Raw genomic sequence first — 21,483 nt, 5'->3', positions numbered from 1 at the left:
ATAAATATATGAAACCTATAGCTAAGCAAAATAAATATCTACTCCATGATATTTTACCTCCACACCCTTGTTCAAGCTATTTCCTTGGCCTGGAAGTCCTTCTCTTAAACTCTACCTTTCAGATTCTTCCCAAGTATAAGACCCAGCAGACAAATTCTCCCACAGTACCTCTTCTATAAAAGTTACTCTCTCTCTCCTCTGGATTCTTTTTTACCTTGCTCTAGTGGCACTTAATGCAGTTTGACCTGTAGCATAATTAGCCTTCAGTTTTTAATCCTTACCCCCACCGTCAGAAGGGAGTTGGGGAAAATTCCTGGATTAACATATATAATCATACTATATATTCCCCCTAGCTCTAGCCTGTCTACATGTTTCAACTGAATTGAGCAGTCTTTAACAAAAAGCACTGGAGAAGAAAAAGCATACTATTTACTTGAATATTAAAGGCCAATTAGAATATAAAACCAACTGCTAAATTCCCATGCTTCTACCCCATTTTTGAGAAAGAATACTTTTTAGAATTTTTTCCCTCAGAAAGAAAGTGGCCTGCATATACAGTATTAATAAGTCCCCTTGGGCCATTGCCAAGCTGCTCCTATTCCATTTGTATATTTCCTTTCCCGGGGAGAGTCAAAGTGGTGGGTTTGGGTCTCAGATGACCTGAATGGAGAATGCCAACCACAGAAGTTCAGTCTACAGTCAGAGCATTCCTTGCTGTCTGCAGTCACCCCAACTTCTGTCCATCAGCACAGATTGAATAAGAAAAGGCTTAGCTACTATATCACTAGCTTATCACCTCTTGAGACCCAAGAGTTCAATTGGTACAACTACTTTATCTTACTTGAAAGTCAAGTGTAAGAAATCATAACATTTTTCTGACAGGAACTCACCGCTCAGTGCAGTGTTATCTTTGATTCATATTTTAAGCTAGAATATACTTTCCATCAAAACAGTGGTTGCAATCTAACATTTTGTCTTTTAGGAGAGATAATCATGGTTCAGTTCAGTTCAGTTCAGTCGCTCAGTCATGTCCAACTCTTTGCGACCCCATGAATCGTAGCACACCAGGCTTCCCTGTCCATCACCAAGTCCCGGAGTTCACCCAGACTCACGTCCATTGAGTCAGTGATGCCATCCAGGCATCTAATCCTCTGTCGTCCCCTTCTCCTCCTGCCCCCATTCCCTCCCAGCATCAGAGTCTTTTCCAATAAGTTAACTCTTCGCATGAGGTGGCCAAAGTATTGGAGTTTCAGCTTTAGCATCATTCCTTCCAAAGAAATCACAGGGCTGATCTCCTTCAGAATGGACTGGTTGGATCTCCTTACAGTCCAAGGGACTCTCAAGAGTCTTCTCCAACACGTGTAATATTCATTTTGTACAGATACGCTGACATCAGCTTTTCTCTTAGGAAGCCTCCTCTGATTTATATGCATCCTTAGGACTCACACAGTGTACTCTGTGTCCCCCAGCCTTCCCATCACACTGCCTTAAACACAGCATTTGTTAATTTGAATTGCATCAGCCTATAGCACTTAAAAAGTATACAACTCTCCAAGGAATTCATATGTCCATCTATTTCTTGATGTACTTGCATTAAAACGTACTCAATTTTAAGGTCTCTGAGTCTAGTACCAGTATGATTCTTTCCAGTACTTAAAGATATTAAGTTTCTTTTGCTACTGTACTTTATATATTAAATGGTCCTTCCCTAATTTGGCAAAGATCTCAAGGGGATAGAACTCATCACTCTCATGTGTCCTCCCCCAAGTCCCTATGGCTGTCTGGGGGCACTGTGATTTTTCAAGTATTTGTTGCTTAAGCTACCTGCCTTCCTCCCTTTTACACCAGAAGCAATGAGAATAATGTAATAAGAATGGGACATAAGTAGCAAGGTGAATTGTTGAAAGACTTCATGATAGAGACAGAATTTAAATGATTAGACTTTGGATGAAAAGAGGGAATGCCAGCCTCCTCTCTCAGAGCCCATAGAGAAGGACTGAAATGTGTGATTCAAGATGGAGTTTGTGAGGATAAGAAAAAGACTGGAGTTGTAGGAACTGTGATTGGTTTGACAGATGGAATGAAGTCAGTTTGGAAGGCCTATAAAAGACAAGCAGAAGAGTTGATATGATATTGATAAGCTGTAAGAAATCACTGTCCGTTCTAGAGCCAGGAACATGGCATAATAACTATTTTGAATTGTTTATTTTAGAATAAAGTCACCTCAATGACCTTCTTAACTGGCAAAGCAGTAGAAGATTTGTGCAGAATAAAGCAGGTAATTAAAACTGCCATTAAATGTTTTTACTGCCCTGGTAGAAATTTCTTCTTCTCAGTCTCCACTGTTGAGTTCTAATTTTGGCATGCCACAGTATTATAGGAAATCATCTCTTTTCAAAACACTAAATTGGCAAATAGTCCATGTATGGGAATAGTTATAACTGTCTCTGTTCTAGACATCTTACCCACTATTTTCCTACATGTTCTGTAGTCATGAGTAAGTATACTGTGCCTACAGCCCTCCACCCTGACTTCTGCTCCCCTGCAGAGATTCAGGGTGCCTTAAAATTCTTCATAGATTCGATTCACAAATGCCACTATAATTCAGCCACACTTCAGATTTAAATGTAGATTATTGTCCTGTACCTTGAAAATCTTTCAATTTACAGCAGTGCAATATATCCAGGTTAAAAGTCAATATACAGACCTAGTCTATAAACAAGTCTTATTTGGGCTTATGACAGATGCTGTATAAACTCATTCCCTTGTGAGTGAATAGTGTCAAAAACCATTGTACAGTACACTGAAATTTAATCCTTGAGAAGAGTTAGATTCTCAATGAAATATACTGAAATAAGTCATCACAAATGTGAATTTACATAGTATATAATGTTTCTTCAAAAGTAAAACATATTAACTAACTGCACAGCTAAAATCCTTGCTTTAAATGTGCTTTCATGTAAAGATGCACAAAACAGGACTTCATTGCTGATCATATGAGTATTTCTACTTACAGGCAGTATAGGTACAGTCATGAAAATTGTTTCCAGTGGTTTCACTTATGTAACTTGCGCTCGGAAGCCATATAGTACATATAATGTAAGCAGACCTGTATTTTAATTCTCAACTCCACCACTTACTAGACTCCTGCCATCTGTGTTAACTTTCTTTCTTCATCTGCAGCTATTATAGTATTGCTTATCTTTACAAGATTTAAATAAGATAATCAATGTGAAATAATCCAATACACTTTCTGTGTGTACAGTTATTTGTTATTTGAGCTTACTGTTACTAACACTAGGACATAGTAACCACTGTTATTAAGTCCAGGACAGTAATAAAATAGTAATCCACTTGTATCAGGTTTCTATCCCTTTTCTGCTCCCCTAGGTTGATCTGGATTCCAGGCACATTGGTTGGGTAACAAGTGAACTTCCAGGAGGGGATAATCACATCATCAAAATTGAATTAAAGGGTCCAGAAAATACACTGAGAGTTCGACAGGTTAAGCTCCTGGGCTGGAAGGATGGCGAAAGCACAAAAATTGCTGGCCAGATCTCAGCCAGTGTGGCCCAGCAAAGGAACTGTGAAGCTGAGACTCTGCGAGTGTTCAGACTCATTACATCTCAAGTGAGTGTCCTTACTACACATATTCTAGCACAGGATAAAAAAAAAAATGTATTACTTCAGTAATAATATCAAGAGCCTAAGAAAGTATTTTGTTCAGTTTATTAGAGATTGTTAGCTACAAGTTTGGCCCATTTTTTTCTTCTCATAGCCCAAATTCTTGTATTTTATTTTGCATTCATAATTCTGAAAAGTAGAGGTGTACAGTAAGAATAACATAGCATTATAAAACCTGCAGAATGAGCTGTTGAGTCCTCCAGCCTTCACAGTGCTAATTCCTGCCATTAGGTTGCTCTCACCTCCCTGTCTTCTTCACCAGGTATTTGGAAAGCTCATCTCTGGAGATGCAGAACCCACACCAGAACAAGAGGAAAAAGCACTCTTGTCATCACCTGAAGGAGAGGAAAAAGTATACAATGTATTTATTTATATTCTAAAAATATTTATTTCCCTATTCCATTTTCTTTTGTTCAGTGGAATAATCCATATATTGCTACGTATTTTAATGTATATGTGATACTAGTTTCTGTGCAGTTAATATTTTTTACTTTAATTAGAAAGAAGGTAAAGGAACTATCAGAAGATACTCACTTTTTGCTCATGTATGATCTAGCTGGTATTTTAAGTAACAACAAAATTTGCTCCAAACCTTGGGCTGTTGTGTTTAAATGTTGTCATTTGTAAAATCAGCTTCGTTGTTGACTATGCTGTGCACTTCCCTCCATCTTCTCTGTCCTTCACAGTTCAGCTCAAAAATCCTGCCTTCTCCATGGGCCTTCTTTATGATCGTTCAAGGCAAATCATAAAGAAGGTTCATGGCGAAGACACAAAGAAGTGTTTCCTCTGCTAAACTTGGTAGTAATTTCTGTGTCTCTTCTTGGTTTCCCTCTTGTTGGGTTTATCTGTATACTTGGTTTATTGTTGTTGTTTAGTTGCCCGGTCATGTCCGACTCTTCGCGACCCCATGGACTGCAGCACTCCAGGCCTCTCTGTCCCTCACCATCTCCCAAAGTTTGCCCAGTTCTTTGAAAGATATTTTCAAGGACTTACCTAAGCTACCTCTGTGCCTTCTGACACAGAGGCAACTAAATCATCCACATTTTTCTATCTGGAATCTGTTTTTTTTAAAAAAGGATTTCATAAACTCTGGTAATTATTTTTCAGCATCTTTTGGATTAACATTTTGACAACTATCAGACTGAGTACTCATTAAATCAAATGAATTTTAGCAAATGGCAATTATTTGCTGAACAACCTTGAGAACTGGTATCAAGCCCTCAAAAACCTTGCCTTTTGTTCTTAAACTTGCACAGTCCATCCCTTCCCTCCCCAAACAGATAATCAGGGATACTCTTTAGTATATAATCACTGTATTAAATATGTGAAAAATTGTACATGTCATAGAATTTCAGAGTATGTTGAGGTTATTGTCCCTGGAGTGGACAGAGAAGGCTTCTTGGAGGATATTAGACTTTGAGTTAGACCTGAAAGAGAATGGATGAAAGTTAGATTAAGAGGATGAGAGGATGGGAGCCTTAAAGAGGCTTGCCAAACAGTAGAAGAGTGTATGCTGAGTCATTGGGGATGAGTGGGAAAGGTTTGCTAGTGGTTGGATACCAGTGAGATAATGTGATTTTTAAGGGAAGCATTTTTTTTAAGTCAGATTTTTGAAGTAAAACTTACATACAAAATCATCCTTTTAAAATCATTTGTTTTGAATTTTGACCAATGTGTACAGTGGTGAAACCATCACAAGCAATTTTTAAAACATATTCCCCTCCACCCCCGAGAATTTCCCTGTCATTCCTCTGCATTCAGCCCTCTTATCTCATTCCTCCCCCATGGCAACCACTGAACTATTTTCTGCCCGTTTTCTGCCCCTATAGTATTGCCATCCCCTGGTGGCTCAGACGATAAAGAATCCGCCTGCAATGCAGGAGACCCAGGTTCGATCCCTGGCTTTGGGAAGATCCCCTGGAGAAGGAAATGGCAACCCACTCCAGTATTCTTGCCTAGAAATTCCCATGGATGGAGGAGCCTGGCAGGCTACAGTCCATGGTGTCACAAAGAGTTGGACATGACTGAGCGACTTCACTTTTTATAGTATTGCTTCTTCCCAGGTTTTATTTAATGGAGCAGTAGAGAAAATAGCATTTTTGTCTGATTTTTTTATAGGTAGTATAAGAATATGTATCAGTTGTTTGTTCTTTTGGTTGCTGAGGAGTATTCCATTGTATGAGTTTACCATAGTTTATTTATCCTTTCACAAATTTCTGATAGATGTTTGTGTTGTTTCCTCTATTTAGCTATTATTAATAAAACTGCTGTCAACATTAGCATACAGATCTTTGTATGGACATGTTTTCATTTTTCTTAGGTAAATACCTGTGAGTAGGATTGCTGTATAAGTATATGTTCAACTTCCTAGGAAACTGCAGATTCTTTCCAAAGTGATTAAGCCATTTTACATTTTTACCAACAAAGCATTTCCGGTTGCTCCACATCTCCTTGACAATACCTGATACTATCACTCTTTTTAGTTTTATACATTCTTATAGGTGTATACTTGTATCTTGTGCGTTTTTAAACTTTTTAACTGATTTTTATTATTCATGTATTCATTTTTGGCTGTGCTGGATCTTTGTTGCTGCCCTGGCTTTTCTATCGTTGCAGCAAGCAGGGGGCTACTCTCGAGATTAGGTGCACGTGCTTCTCATTGCAGTGGCTTCTCTTGTTGTGGAGCATGAATGCTAGACCATGTGGGCTCAGTAGTTGTGGTTCCTGGGCTCGAGCACAGGCTCAGTAGTTTTGGTGCATGGACTTAGTTGCTCTTTGGCATATGGGATCCTCCCAGACCAGGGATCTAACCCATGTCTCCTGTATTAGCAGGCAGATTCTTTACCACTGAGCCACCAGGGAAGCCCCTTGTAGTAGTTTTAACATGGATTTCACTAGTGACTAATAATATTGAGCAAATTTTTATGTATTTATTTGCCATCTCTGTAGTACATTTACCAAAATGTATATTAAGATTTTTTACCCATATTTTTTATATTGAGCTGTTTGTGTTATTATTGGTTGGAAGATTTCTTCATGTATTCAGGATATATATATAGGTCTTCTACCAAATACATGTTTGATAAAAATACATTTTCAAATATTTTCTCCTAGTCTGTGACTTATGTTTCAGAGAGAAGTTTCTAGTTTTGATAAAGTTCAGTTTATCTTTTTTTTTTTAATGACTCATGATTTTTGTGTCTTACCTAAGGTCATGAAGATTTTCTCCTGTTTTCTTCTAGAAACATTAGAAGTTTAGTTCTTTTATTTAGAACCATATATATTTCAAGTTTTTCTATACAGTGTAAATTAAGAGTAGAGGTTCTTTTTCTTGATGTGAAGATATTTGATTCTTTTACTGCCATTTGTTGAAAAGACTACCCTTTGTCAGGAATCAGTCCACCAGAAATGTATAGGTCTGTTTCTGGACTCTGTTCTGTTTCCTTAATCTATATGTACATTCTTACACCAACATCAGGCTATATTGAGATTCAGTACATTCCTTACTGTAGCTTTAGAGAGATTCCAACCAAGTTCTTTTTCAAAGTTGTTTTGGCTATCCCAGGTTCTTTCCATTTCCATATAAAGCTTAAAAGCAGATTATCAATTTCTTCTTCTTCCACAAAAAACATAAATTTTGAGGGGAGGAGCCAAGATGGCGGAGGAGTAGGAGGGGGAGAACACTTTCTCCCCCACAAATTCATCAAAAGAGCATTTAAATGTCGAGTAAATTCCATAAAACAACTTCTGAATGCCGGCAGAGGACATCAGGCACCCAGAAAAGCAATCCAACTCTTCGAAAGGAGGTAGGAAAAAATATAAAAGACAAAAAAAGAGACAAAAGAGGGAGGGACGGAGTTCCGTCCCGGGAAGGGAGTCTTAAAAAGAGAGAAGTTTCCAAACATCAGGAAACCTTCTCACTGCCGAATCTGTGCCGAGCTTTGGAAGCACAGAGGGCAACATAACAGGAAGAAAAAATAAATAAACAATTAAAACTCGAAGATTGCGAGTCCTACGGTAACTCCCCCAGTGGAGAAGCAGCGCAGACGCCTGCACGCGCCATTAGCAAGCGGGGGCTGGGCAGGGAGGCGCAGCGCAGGCTGCATCGCTTAGAGTAAGAATCTGGCCTCAATACCCTGAGCACTATCTGAGCGAAATAATTTGGGCTAGCAAACCAGACTGTGGGATATCTACCACGCGAAAAGCCAGCCCTAACCTAAGACCGCCAGGCCCGCGCACAGAACAAAGAATTGAACAGAGATAGCCGGCTGCAGACCTTCCCCCTCCGGTGACAGGCAGCCAGAGCCGGAAGGGGGCAATCGCAGCCCCAGAGAGACATTATCTATAAAACTGTAAGCAGGCTTCTTTGCTAACTAAAACTTTTTGGGGGTCTGGACGGTTAACATCTGCCTGAGAAGGTGCGCCGGTTTTACACCCAGATAACCGAGTGGCGGGGAGGTGATAAGTCGCAGCATTGGCGCTCGCCAAACACCTCATCACTTGAGCTGCTCGGACCTGGGAAGAGCACAAAACTCAGGCCCAACTGAGTCTGCGCCTCTGAGGACTACCCGAGTGCCTGAACCTGAGCGGCTTGGACCTGGGAGGTACATGCAACCCAGGGCTGGCCTCGGATTATTCCCGGCGGAACAACCTAGAGCCCGAGCAGTGTGGGCAGGGAGGCTACATGCGCCGTGAGCGGGGGCAGACCCAGTGTGGCTGAGGCACTGCGAGCGCACGCCAGTGTTATTTGTTTGCAGCATCCCTCCCTCCCTCCCCACAGCGCGACTGAACAAAGAGAAGAAATACAGCTCCACCCATCAGAACACCGACACAAGCTTCCCTAACCAGGAAACCTTGACAAGCCACCTGTACAAACCCACACACAGCGAGGAAAAGCCACAATAAAGAGAACTCCACAAACTGCCAGAATACAGAACGGACACCCCAAACTCAGCAATTTAAACAAGATGAAGAGACAGAGGAATACCCAGCAGGTAAAGGAACAGGATAAATGCCCACCAAACCAAACAAAAGAGGAAGAAATAGGGAATCTACCTGATAAAGAATTCCGAATAATGATAGTGAAATTGATCCAAAATCTTGAAATTAAAATGGAATCACAGATAAATAGCTTGGAGACAAGGATTGAGAAGATGCAAGAAAGGTTTAACAAGGACCTAGAAGAAATAAAAAAGAGTCAATATATAATGAATAATGCAATAAATGAAATTAAAAACACTCTGGAGGCAACAAATAGTAGAATAACAGAGGCAGAAGATAGGATTAGTGAATTAGAAGATAGAATGGTAGAAATAAATGAATCAGAGAGAATAAAAGAAAAACGAATTAAAAGAAATGAGGACAATCTCAGAGACCTCCAGGACAATATTAAACGCTACAACATTCGAATCATAGGGGTTCCAGAAGAAGAAGACAAAAAGAAAGACCATGAGAAAATACTTGAGGAGATAATAGTTGAAAACTTCCCTAAACTGGGGAAGGAAATAATCACCCAAGTCCAAGAAACCCAGAGAATCCCAAACAGGATAAACCCAAGGCGAAACACCCCAAGACACATATTAATCAAATTAACAAAGATCAAACACAAAGAACAAATATTAAAAGCAGCAAGGGAAAAACAACAAATAACACACAAGGGAATTCCCATAAGGATAACAGCTTATCTTTCAATAGAAACTCTTCAAGCCAGGAGGGAATGGCAAGACATACTTAAAATGATGAAAGAAAATAACCTACAGCCCAGATTATTGTACCCAGCAAGGATTTCATTCAAGTAAGAAAAAAAAAAAAAAAAACATAAATTTTTTTTTTTAAGCCTGCTGGAATATTGATTGGAATTGCACCAAAGTGCTCAGTTTGGGGAGAATTGACATCTTAATATTGAGTCTGGAAATCCCATGGACAGAGAAGCCAGGTGGGTCACAGTCCATGGGGTTGCACAAGAGTCAAGACTTAGCAACTAAACAACAACAGCAAATCCATGAATATTATATTTAGTTCTGTCCATTTATTTATATCTTCTTTAATTTCTGCCAGCAATGTTTTATAGTTAAGCTCTGTGTACATGTCTTATACACACTTTTTAAAATTGATCCCTAAGCATTTGATGGTTTTGATACTATTGTAAATATTTTTTATTTCACTTTGCAGTTATTCATTTCTAGTACATAAAAACGCAATTGACTTTTGTGCATTAAACTTTCATGCTATGGTCTTCTTAAGGGACACCTATGGCTCAGTTGGTTAAGAATCTGCCTGCAGTGCAGGAAACCCTGGTTCAGTTTCTGGGTTGGGAAAGATCCACTGAAGAAGGGATAGGCTACCCATTTCAGTATTCTTGGGCTTCCCTGGTGTCTGAGCTGGTTAAGAATCTGCCTGGAATGTGGGAGACCTACACTGAATGTGGCTCAGTCCCCAGAGGGGAGGATCCCCTGGAGGAGGGACAGTTACCCGCTCTAATATTCTGGCCTGGAGAATTACATGCACTGTGTAGTCCATGGCGTCTCAAAGGGTCGGACACAACTGAGCGACTTTCACTTTCACTTTTTTCATGGTCTTAAATTTACTTAATAGTTTGAGAAGCTCTTTTGTAGTAACTTTGGAATTTTTCTTCATAGATAATCATATGGTCTTCAAAGAAAGCCAGTTGTACTTCTTTCTTTCCAATCTTGTGTTATTCTACTGACTAATACCTTCAGTTACCATGTTGAATAAAAGTCGTGAGATCACATATATTTGTCTTTTCTAGATTGGAAAAGGAAAATATTCAGTCTTTCACTGTAGATTTTTTGTAATTGTGCTTAGTCAGTTTGAGGATGTTCCTCGTTTATTGAGAATTTTTATCAGAATGGATTTCTTATATATTTCTCTTTTTTCATTTTCTTTTATTCAGTAAAATAACCATATATTGCTGTGTATATTAATCGATATGCAGTGTTTCCTTATATGTACTTTATTTTTGTTTAAAGAAGATGAGCTAGAGGAGTGATAACTGAGTGGCACAGTGTTTCTTTTTGGGGTGGTAAAAATGCTTTAAAATTGACTGTGGTGATGGCTGCACTTATCTGTGCATGCATATAAACCATTAAATTATATACTTTAAATGAATGAATAATATGGTATGTGAACTATGTGTCAATACAGCTGCTTTTAAAAAGGAAAAAGCAAAATAAATTATGAAAGAAGTTAAAAGATCTCCCTGTCTAAAAGGAACTCATTTGTTAATGTGTATTCTAGCTATATGTAGCACACAAACACACACAAAATTTATTCTACAAACTTACTCTCCTTAGTTTTCCAAGGAAACTGCAGTTACCCATTCTTTTTGAGTGAGCTTTGGTAGTTCTGCCTTTCAAGTAATTTGCCCATTTCATCTGAGTTGCTGGATTTATTGGCATAAGTTGTTCATAATATACTCTTATCTTTAGACTCTATTGTGATGTATCTTCTTTTATTATATCATTCCAGCTGTTAGCTTTGGATTCAGTGTGTTCTTTTTCTGACTTCTTAAAGTCCTAATATGATGAGTTGAGGCCTTTCTTTTCTCATATAAGTAATGCTGTGATTTTCCTCTTAGCACTGCTTTAGTGTCACAGATTTGAGTATTGTTTTTTTCCATTTCATTCAATTCAAAATATTTTCTGACTTCGATTTTGATTTATCCTTCACTTCTGGGTAATTTACAAGTGTCTTATTTAATTTCTGAATATTGGGAGTTTTCCTGATAGCCTTGTATTGTTAATTTCTACTTTAATTCCTTTGTGGTCAAATGTGTGTGTGTATATATATATATAGTTGTATAATTTCATCACTTTTGAGGCTATTAAGACCTGAATTCTGGCTCATAGTAATGGTATAGTTTAGCGAATGTCCATGTGCACTTAAATGAATGTGAACTCTGCTGTTGTTGTTTGAAGAGTTCTACAAATGTGGTTAATTCAGTTGGTTGATAGTTTTGTTCAGATCTGTAAGAACCTTGCTGATAGGTAAGGTTCATTGTTTTCTCATTTACTTGTATTAGGTACAGAAACAATTTGAAGTGTCCAACAATATGGATTTGTCAATTTAGATTTTAGTTCACCTGGTTGCCTATGTCAGCTCTCTAGTGGGCACCCAAAAATTACAGTTCTGTAGATTACCAGCTTTTCTCACTAATAAGGTGGGAGCAACATTCTCTTGTGGCTGTCTCTATCCTAAGAAAAGTGAAACCAAGAGTCATTTTCAATTCTAATACAAGGGTGCTTTGCCTCAGTTTTCTTACCTATAAAGCAGGCAGAACATCAAACCCCTTATGGGGTCTTTCTGAAGATTAAATAAGGTTGTGTGTATGTGTATACTTATATCTGTTTGTATATTTATCTACCACTTAAAACAGTGTCCTACACGTGATAGGCACTATAAAACTTCAGCCTTCTTATGTCTTCTTGTGATAGGTTTCTTTGTTTACAGTCAGTGTTGGAATAACTTAAGACCACCATTATCAGAGAGTGTTGTTAGGATACTTCCTTTCTAACCAAATGTCATTTTCCTGAGTTGCTCTTCTAATAACCAAATATAGGATATGAACTAATAGTGTTCACAGTTTAGAAATAGATTTAAACGAACTGACACAAATTGACTAGATTATAAAGAAATCCATGAAGTAAACTTCTCTGGATTTCTTAAAGTCAGAAATTTTGTCCTTTTTATGGTCACATTAGCCAATAGTGATTTCTTCAAACTTTTAATCCTTCTTTTTAGTGTTATAGATCTCAATTTAAAATGAATTCACCTTGTAAAGATACCTGTATAATTACTTATCAAGACATTTCAAAATGTTGAATATATGAATTTTATTAAAAGAGCCTGCTTCCTTTTCTTCCCCTTTTGTATCTAAAGGCAACATCAGACGCTGACCTGAAAGAACATATGGTTGGAATCATCTTCAGCAGGAGTAAACTGACTAACCTACAGAAACAGGTTGGTCAATAGTCATTTCACAATCTCCATCAGTTTGTTTGTTTTTAGGGTGTAAAGCATTTTCCAAAATTTATGGGGGCTTTTTTATGCTGACTCTTTTATAGGTCCTGCAGAATGTGTCTGCCTTTTTCTAGAGAGGAAGGAGTATGTTGGCATACCTGCATCACTTTAAAGACTTTGTTATCAATGTTAACTCTTACCTTGCCGCTCTTTGTTTTTCTCATTTTCAGGTAGATTGTTTCATTTTGGTGTCAAATACCCAGTTATATCAGATTTCATTTACATTTCCTGTGTTCCTTTCCCCTTTGTTTTTTTGTTTGTTGTTGTTTTTTTAAATTATTCTGCTGAGCAGTTATAATGTTAACTAAACCAGTGTTAGATATTTCTAATTATCACAAGATGGCATAGTAGCACTAGATCATTCATGTAATGGGAATTCACTTTGGGAATACCTAAGTAACATAAAATCAGCCCTTTCCAAGTCACATAAAATACTGACTTTTGAATTAGGTTGTAAATTGGCCCACTATTTTAACTTTAAACACCTTAAGTCTTTTTTTAAATAAATCACATAAATTTATTTGTGCTTTATCTTTTTAACAGCATTTTATTGACTTGTAGAAGCTACCAGTTGTAAAATGTGCTGTTTTTTTCTGTCACTAAAAAAAAGAAAATTGCTGCCAATTAAATTATGAATTGTATCAATTACAAATCACATTATGAATAGAAATATGGGGGAAAAGATGCCTTAGAAGTGATTAAATATGGTGATTTGTTTTCATTTCATGTCTTAAACCACAGGTAGGGGAATTGGTAACCAGTATAGCATTCATTTCTATACTAATTGATTTAAATACTCAGGTTTTTAATTGTCGTTTTCCTTAATTGTTTTTAAGATGTGTTAAGAGAATGGTATGATGGAGAATTAACTGGAAGGAAGAGTATTAAATTGAGTATCAACTAATATCCTTTTTTTTTTTTTTTAATTAAACCTTACAAATAAACACTTTTACATTTTCTTTATGTTGCCCTTGAACAGGTGTGTGCTCACATCGTCCAGGCCATTCGCATGGAAGCCACCAGAGTCCGCGAGGAATGGGAACATGCCATATCAAGCAAAGAAAATGCCAATTCCCAGCCCAATGATGAAGACGCCTCCTCTGACGCCTACTGCTTCGAGCTGCTCTCCATGGTCCTGGCCTTGAGCGGCTCCAACGTGGGCCGGCAGTACTTGGCCCAGCAGCTGACTCTACTCCAGGACCTCTTCTCTCTGCTCCACACTGCCTCCCCACGCGTCCAGAGACAGGTGACTGGCACATCTCCTACCTGGAAGCTTATTTTGTTACTTTCTATTTTTAATTAATTTGTTTATTTTATATAGAGGATGGTTACTTTACAGTATTGTGATGGTTTTTTCCATACATCAACATGAATGGGCCACAGGTATACATGTTTGAAACATTGTTAAAAATTATTCTAACAAAGAGAATCAATGTGTTTTTTTGGCGGGAGGGGGGGTTGGTTGGTTTGTTTGTTATAGCATATTTTGATTTTTGGATTGTATTTTAACCCCATGTTTTTCTTTTTGACTCATTATAGTGAGATATGGAAGAACAAAATATGTTCCATTTTAGTGCTATTGTGATAAATAGTATTCCGCTACTCAGCCTTATTACTGTAAAATATATAATGACCAAGTAAGAGATGTGTTTTTTTCTTGCTGCCCTGGAGTGGTAGTCATATGAGAAATTAAATCAAGCTTAAATCATTTCTCTGTCCTCAAAACTTTTGAAGTCATAGAATGGCAGCTGGACTCAAAAAAAAAGAATACTTTAAATAAAACACGAATCTTTTTTCAAAAAATTGAAGTATAGCTGATTAACAACGTTGTGTTAGTTTCAGGTGGACAGCAAAGAGATTCAGTCACATGTACATGTTATCTATTCTTTTTCAAGTTATTTTCCCATTTAGGCTATTACAGAATATTGAGCAGAGTTCCCTGTGCTATACAGTAGGTTCTTGTTGGTTATCTATTTCAAATATAGCTGTGTGTATATGTCAATCCCAAATCTTTAAATAGAATTCTCTTATTTTTCATACCAGGTGACCTCCTTACTAAGACGAGTTTTGCCTGAAGTGACCCCTAACCGTCTGGCCAGCATTATAGGAGTCAAGTCTCTCCCGCCAGCAGATATCAGTGACATTATTCACTCAACAGAGAAAGGAGATTGGAATAAGCTAGGTATCTTGGACATGTTTCTAGGATGCATTGCCAAAGCACTCACAGTACAGCTAAAAGCCAAAGGAACCACCATCACAGGAACAGCTGGTACCTCCGTGGGCAAAGGAGTGACAACAGTCACCCTCCCGATGATTTTCAATTCCAGGTGGGTCACTGCATCTGTTTTGGTACAAAAATAGAACGGAGTGAGCTACTGTTTGAAGGTTTCAGACACTTCAGATTCCACCTTGTTTGCGTATTTACCAGAAATAGAAGCCATAAATGACTGACCTGTGTATGAAAAAGAATGCTGTGTATAATAAAAGTGTCTTTTCAAATTAGTGGAGAAAGAAAAATTTGCTGAGCATATGATGTTAGAATACTTCCCAAGTCAAGACAAAAAACTATAGACTCTCTCACCATGTTCACAATAAACTTGAGATCAACTGAAACTTCACATATTTTTGCTTTTAAACTCTACTAGGACAAATTATAGAACATTTTTATAATCATCAATTTGAGAAGACGTCCTTAAGTAAAACACAGAACCTGAAGTAACGGGAAAAGACTCAGAGGCTTGGCTACATAAAAGTGAAAGTTGTTTGTTTTTAAAATACAAACAACTGACTTGGAAAAAAATATTTAACAGTTAGTAGGCAATGAATTATTAGTCGTAATATTAGAAGAATGACTACAAATCAATGAAAAAACAACCAATACAGATTTCTGACAAGAATAGTCAGTTCAGAGAAGAGAAATTAACAAATGCCAGGACTTCCCTGGTGGTGCAGTAGTTAAGAATCCACCTTCCAATGCAGAGGACGTGGGTTCAGTCCCTGGTCAGGGAGCTAAGATCCCACATGCCGCTGGGCAACTACTAAGCCTGCAAGCAGCAACTGCAAACCCATGTGCTCTGGAGCCCACGTGCCACAATGACAGAGAAGACTGTGTGCCACATCTCAGAGTCCATGTGCCGCATCCAAGACCCAACACAGCCAAAAATAATTACAAGTGTTAAAAAAATTACCAATGCCAATAAATAAAAGGTACTTCAGTGGTAGTCAGAGAAATGTAGATTAAAACAATAGTGAAATATCTTTGCATTCGCATAACTGACATCTAAATTGCTAAAACCTTTTTGGATGTCAGTTTGATAGCATCAGTCTATTTAAAATATGCATATCCTTTGACCTACCAGTTTTACTTCTGTAGAACTGTTTCTCTCAAAAAATGTTCATATATGTACACAAAGATATTGTAGAGGACTGTTTGATACAGAATTGTGTATAACAGCAGAAGATTAAGGACATCTGGAATAACGCTAGAGAAAGAGCCAGTTCATGACATTAAGCACCAGAATGTTATAAGTGTATCACTTCCTTCACCTGGATAGTCTTGCCAGGGGAAAAAATGTGAGCTAAACTAAACTGTGGTAAATTAGCCATGTAGTTGACATTCTGGTGCAAGCTCTTATCTTTATGTGGACTGGTAACAAATAGTTTGTGTTTGTGGATCTATTTTGAATGGTACTGTTCTAAAAGATGCATGCAAAAATAATGTTTGATATTTATAGTAATAAACAATGAAATACTTGAAAGGGAACATAATCAGAATAGCTACTCTCTTAGAGTTGAAGAGATAGATTATGAGTAATATTGTGATTAATTTTCTTTTAAAATGCCCTAACCAGTTGAATCATTTTAAATAAGTTTTTGACTTATTCATTTGTAACTACTACTGATTGGTTTACAAATGCTGACTTTTCTTTGCAGTTACATCCGTCGAGGTGAGAGTCATTGGTGGATGAAGGGCTCCACTCCTACCCAGATCTCAGAGATCATCATTAAACTTGTTAAGGATATGGCCGCAGTAAGTTCCCAGTAGAAACGTGATTAACAAAACAAGTAGCGTAATCATTCTACTGAATTGTTAGGACGACATTCATGTTACTTTGCCTAATTCACAAGCTCTGTTTGTAAGTTCACTGTTGCACCCTTTGTCTTTTCAGTTGGTAAAAATTTTTCCTTTTGTGTAAACTGTGTGCATTTCAAGCTTCCCAATTAATTTGCTTGAGAAATATTTCCGTAAGTCTTCCAAGACTTAAAGCTTAAAAAACAAAGTATACTGTTTGAACCCTACAAAGCAGTCTGAGTCCAAGACTCTAGACAAGAAAGGGCCTTTTTTAGTGTGAAGCTTTCTCAGTCTTCCGTTGTCATGGTTTACTGAATGTCCTGTACTGCTGTCCAGGTTTTACTTTTGTGGGGAGATCCAGGAGTGTGGAGGAAAGGTAATTACTTCTCAGGGTGCCTGGCTCTTGTACTTCCAGGAGTCCAGCCCAAAGAGGGCAGGACACTGTGGATGGTAGATCCTGAGAGGTGGAGTAAACGGCAAGCATTTTGGAGGAAGAGAAATTGAAATTGGAGCTGTCCCTTTAACGACTGCTAGCACATGGATATGAGATTAGTAAGCATGTTCTGGAAAAAAATGAAGTTCTGTCACATTTCCAGCAGCATAGACATTTCCTCAGTGGGAGAAATGGAGAATGTTTTCAGTTCTCAAGTAGGCTCTTTGAGTATGTTCACTGGATGAACATATGTAGGAAGGATGTTTGGGAATACCAAAATTCTATAGTAGTGACATGTTGGTTTTCAGTAAAAATCAAGTCAGCGAATTAATGTAATTGTAATTTAAATCCATTTATGCTCTTGGGTTCCAGTAGTACTCCTCTAAAGCAAATCAGCTTAGATGTATGAGTTCTATGTTAAATAACAGGGTTTCTTGATCAAAATGTCTCAGTCATAGACACCTTAGTGTTTGTTATGTTTTTATCTAAATGTAAGGTGAAATGCCCTTGAATTCTGTAGGAAAAAAGTTCAGTTCAGTTCAGTCGCTCAGTCGTGTCCAACTCTTTGCAAACCCATGAACTGCAGCACGCCAGGCCTCCCTGTCCATCACCACCTCCCGGAATTTACTCAAACTCATGTCCATTGAGTCGGTGATGCCATCTAGCCATCTTATCCTCTGTCGTGCCCTTCTCCTCCTGCCCCCAGTCCCTCCCAGCATCAGGATCTTTCCCAGTGAGTTAACTCTTCGCATGAGGTGGCCAAAGTATTGGAGTTTCAGCTTCAGCATCAGTCCTTCCAATGAACACCCAGGACTGATCTCTTTTAGAATGGACTGGTTGGATCTCCTTGCAGTCCAAGGGACTCTCAAGAGTCTTCTCCAACACCACAGTTCAAAAGCATCAATTCTTCGGCACTCAGCCTTCTTCACAGTCCTACTCTCACATCCATACATGACCACAGGAAAAACCATAGCCTTGACTAGACAAACCTTTGTTGGCAAAGTAATGTCTCTGCTTTTGAATATGCTATCTAGGTTGGTCATAACTTTCCTTTCAAGGAGTAAGCATCTTTTAATTTCATGGCTGTAATCACCATCTTCAATGATTTTGGAGCCCAAAAAAATAGTCTGACACTGTTTCCACTGTTTCCCCATCTTGGGAACCTAAATTTTTACATACTTTTCTTTTGAATCATCTAAATAGTAATAAGAGGTTGAGTTTATAATATGGTTGTGAAGGATTTTTAAAGTATGTCCTTTGATCTAAAATTCTACTAGCAAAGTTTCCTGTTTGGTGAGGGATGTTAAAAGAATAAAATTTTCTGCTTTGATTCTACCTGTCTGGTTGCTTATCACATTATTCTGTCCTGGTCATTAGGGTCATTTGTCAGAAGCGTGGTCAAGAGTGACAAAAAATGCCATTGCGGAAACCATCATTGCCCTGACCAAGATGGAGGAGGAATTCAGATCTCCAGTGAGGTGTATTGCAACAACTAGGGTAGGTTTCCTTGATTTGGTCTGTATTGTTGTTGCCTGTTCTTTTTCCTTATAGGTTTAAACAAATTTAAATCAATAAGTCAGCTTAATTTACTTTTTAAAAAAATTTACTTTATTGAATAGAGTTGATTTATAATGTGTTAATTTCTACTCCGATTCACATATAAATATATTCTTTTTCATACTCTTTTTCCATTATGGTTTATCCCAGGACATTGAATATAGTTCCCTGTACTATACAGTAGGACTTTGCTGCTACCAGTTCTCTGTATAATAGTTGGGATCTACTAATCTCAAGTTCCCAATCCATCCCTTCCCCACCTGCTTCACTTTTTTTTTTCATATCAAATATTGTATTTATTGAAAAAGTATGAAGGGTTTTTTTGTATTACAAGCTAAGTATAGTAATTTTTAATATTCACTGTTAGGTGTTCTTTGTCATTTGTTTTTGTTATTTTTAAGGGAGCTAAGGATATACATCCCTCATAGCTCCACTTGGTAAAGAATCTGCCTGCAATATGGGAGACCTGGGTTCAATCCCTGGGTTGGGAAGATCCCCTGGAGAAGGGAAAGGCTACCCACTCCAGTATTCTGGCCTGGAGAATTCCATAGACTGTATAGTCCATGGGGTCGCAAAGAGTTGGGCACAACTGAGCGACTTTCATTCACTATTTATTCAAGGATTTTGTAAAGGATATACTGGTTTTGTATTACCTATATGTCAGTGTACTATGTTTCTAATGATATTTCCTGATAACTTTAGTATCAGTGTGACACTGTGATAGACTGAGATCCTTTAAAGACAAGACCTCTACCTGCTTCTTCCGTAATAACTCAGTTGTCCTAAAATAGAGCCGTATGGCCTACTTACTGAATGTGTAGGCCTTACTTTTAAAAAACAGAAAGTGTGCGCAGGGCACAGTGGGGCAGAGTCTCTTAGGAAGTGAGATTGCATCCTTCAAATGAGAGATCTACCGTAGATTTTAACCTACCTAGTATCATGTCCCATACACTTCCAAACGAAATTTGACATTTCCTTGAAGCAGGGTAATGTGACAGCATTAGGAAGAAGTAAAAACTGGTAGAAAATGCCTAAGCTAATCCTCAGAAGTCTGAAAAATAAGATACATTGTTTTTCCCTTGGGCAGAAAAAGCCAGTTGATGCCACGTTGCCAGTTGTGACTCTGGGACCTTTTCCCAACACATAGGCTGCACAGGTTCTGATGTTTGCTCTCACCTTTCTCATTGCACGCTTTTCTTCTGGTTTTTCTTTCCCTGCTTTTCTTCTCTCTTTACTCCATATCCAGTGACACTCATTTGCACTTCTCAGCGTTGAAACATTTGAGTCATTTTCTATTTTTCAGTAGTGAAGTAATATTCTATATAAAAATAAAACTTACACTTTAAGCCTCAGAAAATTCTAAATTATATTTGAGGACAGTCTTCTAAACCTTGTAAGATGTTGACTTATTCCTGACAAAGTGTATCAAGCCTGGCACTAGGCTGTTAGGTGCGTACAGAGATTTCTGAGAATCCCTTACTACCCCACTTCTTATGGGACTGAAAAATTCAACAGCCCTTTCTCCCACCTTCCTTGGAATTCATTGCCACTACATGGAAAAATTTATAGGAGACACTGGTATATTAAGTATATAAATTTATGTATTGATACACTGTTTACACATTAGAATATTAAGGGGTAATTTTATATGTCAGAAAGACAACAGAGTGGTTCATCTGAGCAAGTCGTTTATTCAGTATGTTTGCATTCCTACTGTGAACCTGGCACACACAGTGGTGGGCGTGTGTGCCTGCTGCCACATCAGGAAGACCCGAGTACCTCTGGGGACCTCACGTCCAGCTAACATTGCTTAGCCGTGGCAGTCCGTGTCCTCTAAGTCGGTGGTATAACCGCGTTTCCTTTCACCAGCTCTGGCTTGCTCTGGCTTCGCTGTGTGTTCTCGACCAGGACCATGTCGACCGCCTCTCCTCAGGGAGATGGATGGGAAAGGATGGACAGCAGAAACAAATGGTAAGATCAGAGTTACTTTATACAAATCTAGCTTGTTTTTCTTTATACTAAGCTTTAGCCTAGCTTTACTCCACGTGTCAAAATGCACAATTAGTGGAACTCTTGAAAAATTGCATCACATGGCCCAAGTTCCATCTCACAAGTCTCTGCAGTTGGGGTTTCCTCTTCGTGGTATATCAGGGGATTTAATTATGTTGAGAAAACTTCTCCTTTCTTCTCTGAGTCATGTTTGCATCTTATCAAAAGTTGGTTTTAGCCAGACTCTGATTCTGTATCTAGATTTTGTACTAAAATGTCTTATGAGATGAAGGAAATAAAGCAGTAAGAGAGCAACATGAGATGCAATTTATTCACAAATGTACTTAGAGTTTGTGAAGTGTCCCTTGCTTCCCCAGAAGGAAAAACTTTATATAGGCCCTTTAAACATTTCCTTAACATTCATGTGTCAAAAATGCATTATTTATTCATTTAGCATATAGAATGTTTGAATGTAACAGGAGAAATTTTCTTAAGTCTCTAAAAAAAAGTATAATGATTATTTTGTACATCACTGAACATACGTAGCCCATTAATCATGGATTTGGGGATTTTTTATAGTTAAGTACATTTGCCATAATTCTGTTTAACATTCAAATTCTAAATTCTTATTAGAGTTCAGAGTAACAATCTGATCCTGTTGTAAATAAATCACATTCAGGGTGTATGAGTATTTAAGCCTTTCTGGTTA

General features: G+C 37.9%; 1 protein-coding gene across 1 annotated transcript in view; it reads left to right on the top strand.

Annotated features, from left to right (window-relative positions):
* Window positions 1-21,483, top strand: part of MYCBP2 (MYC binding protein 2) — a 270,674-nt gene that overhangs the window by 237,492 nt on the left and 11,699 nt on the right. The window contains 9 exon segments of the mRNA NM_001192817.3: window positions 2,213-2,278; window positions 3,391-3,630; window positions 3,947-4,045; window positions 12,583-12,663; window positions 13,703-13,969; window positions 14,767-15,050; window positions 16,657-16,753; window positions 18,606-18,725; window positions 20,655-20,756. Of these exon segments, the coding sequence (NP_001179746.2) occupies window positions 2,213-2,278; window positions 3,391-3,630; window positions 3,947-4,045; window positions 12,583-12,663; window positions 13,703-13,969; window positions 14,767-15,050; window positions 16,657-16,753; window positions 18,606-18,725; window positions 20,655-20,756 (1,356 nt within the window).

Source organism: Bos taurus, chromosome 12 (genome assembly GCF_002263795.3).
Source record: "Bos taurus isolate L1 Dominette 01449 registration number 42190680 breed Hereford chromosome 12, ARS-UCD2.0, whole genome shotgun sequence".
Lineage (NCBI taxonomy): Eukaryota > Metazoa > Chordata > Mammalia > Artiodactyla > Bovidae > Bos > Bos taurus.
The sequence above is the reverse complement of the archived record's forward strand: the minus strand, read 5'-3'. Positions and strand labels throughout refer to the sequence as shown.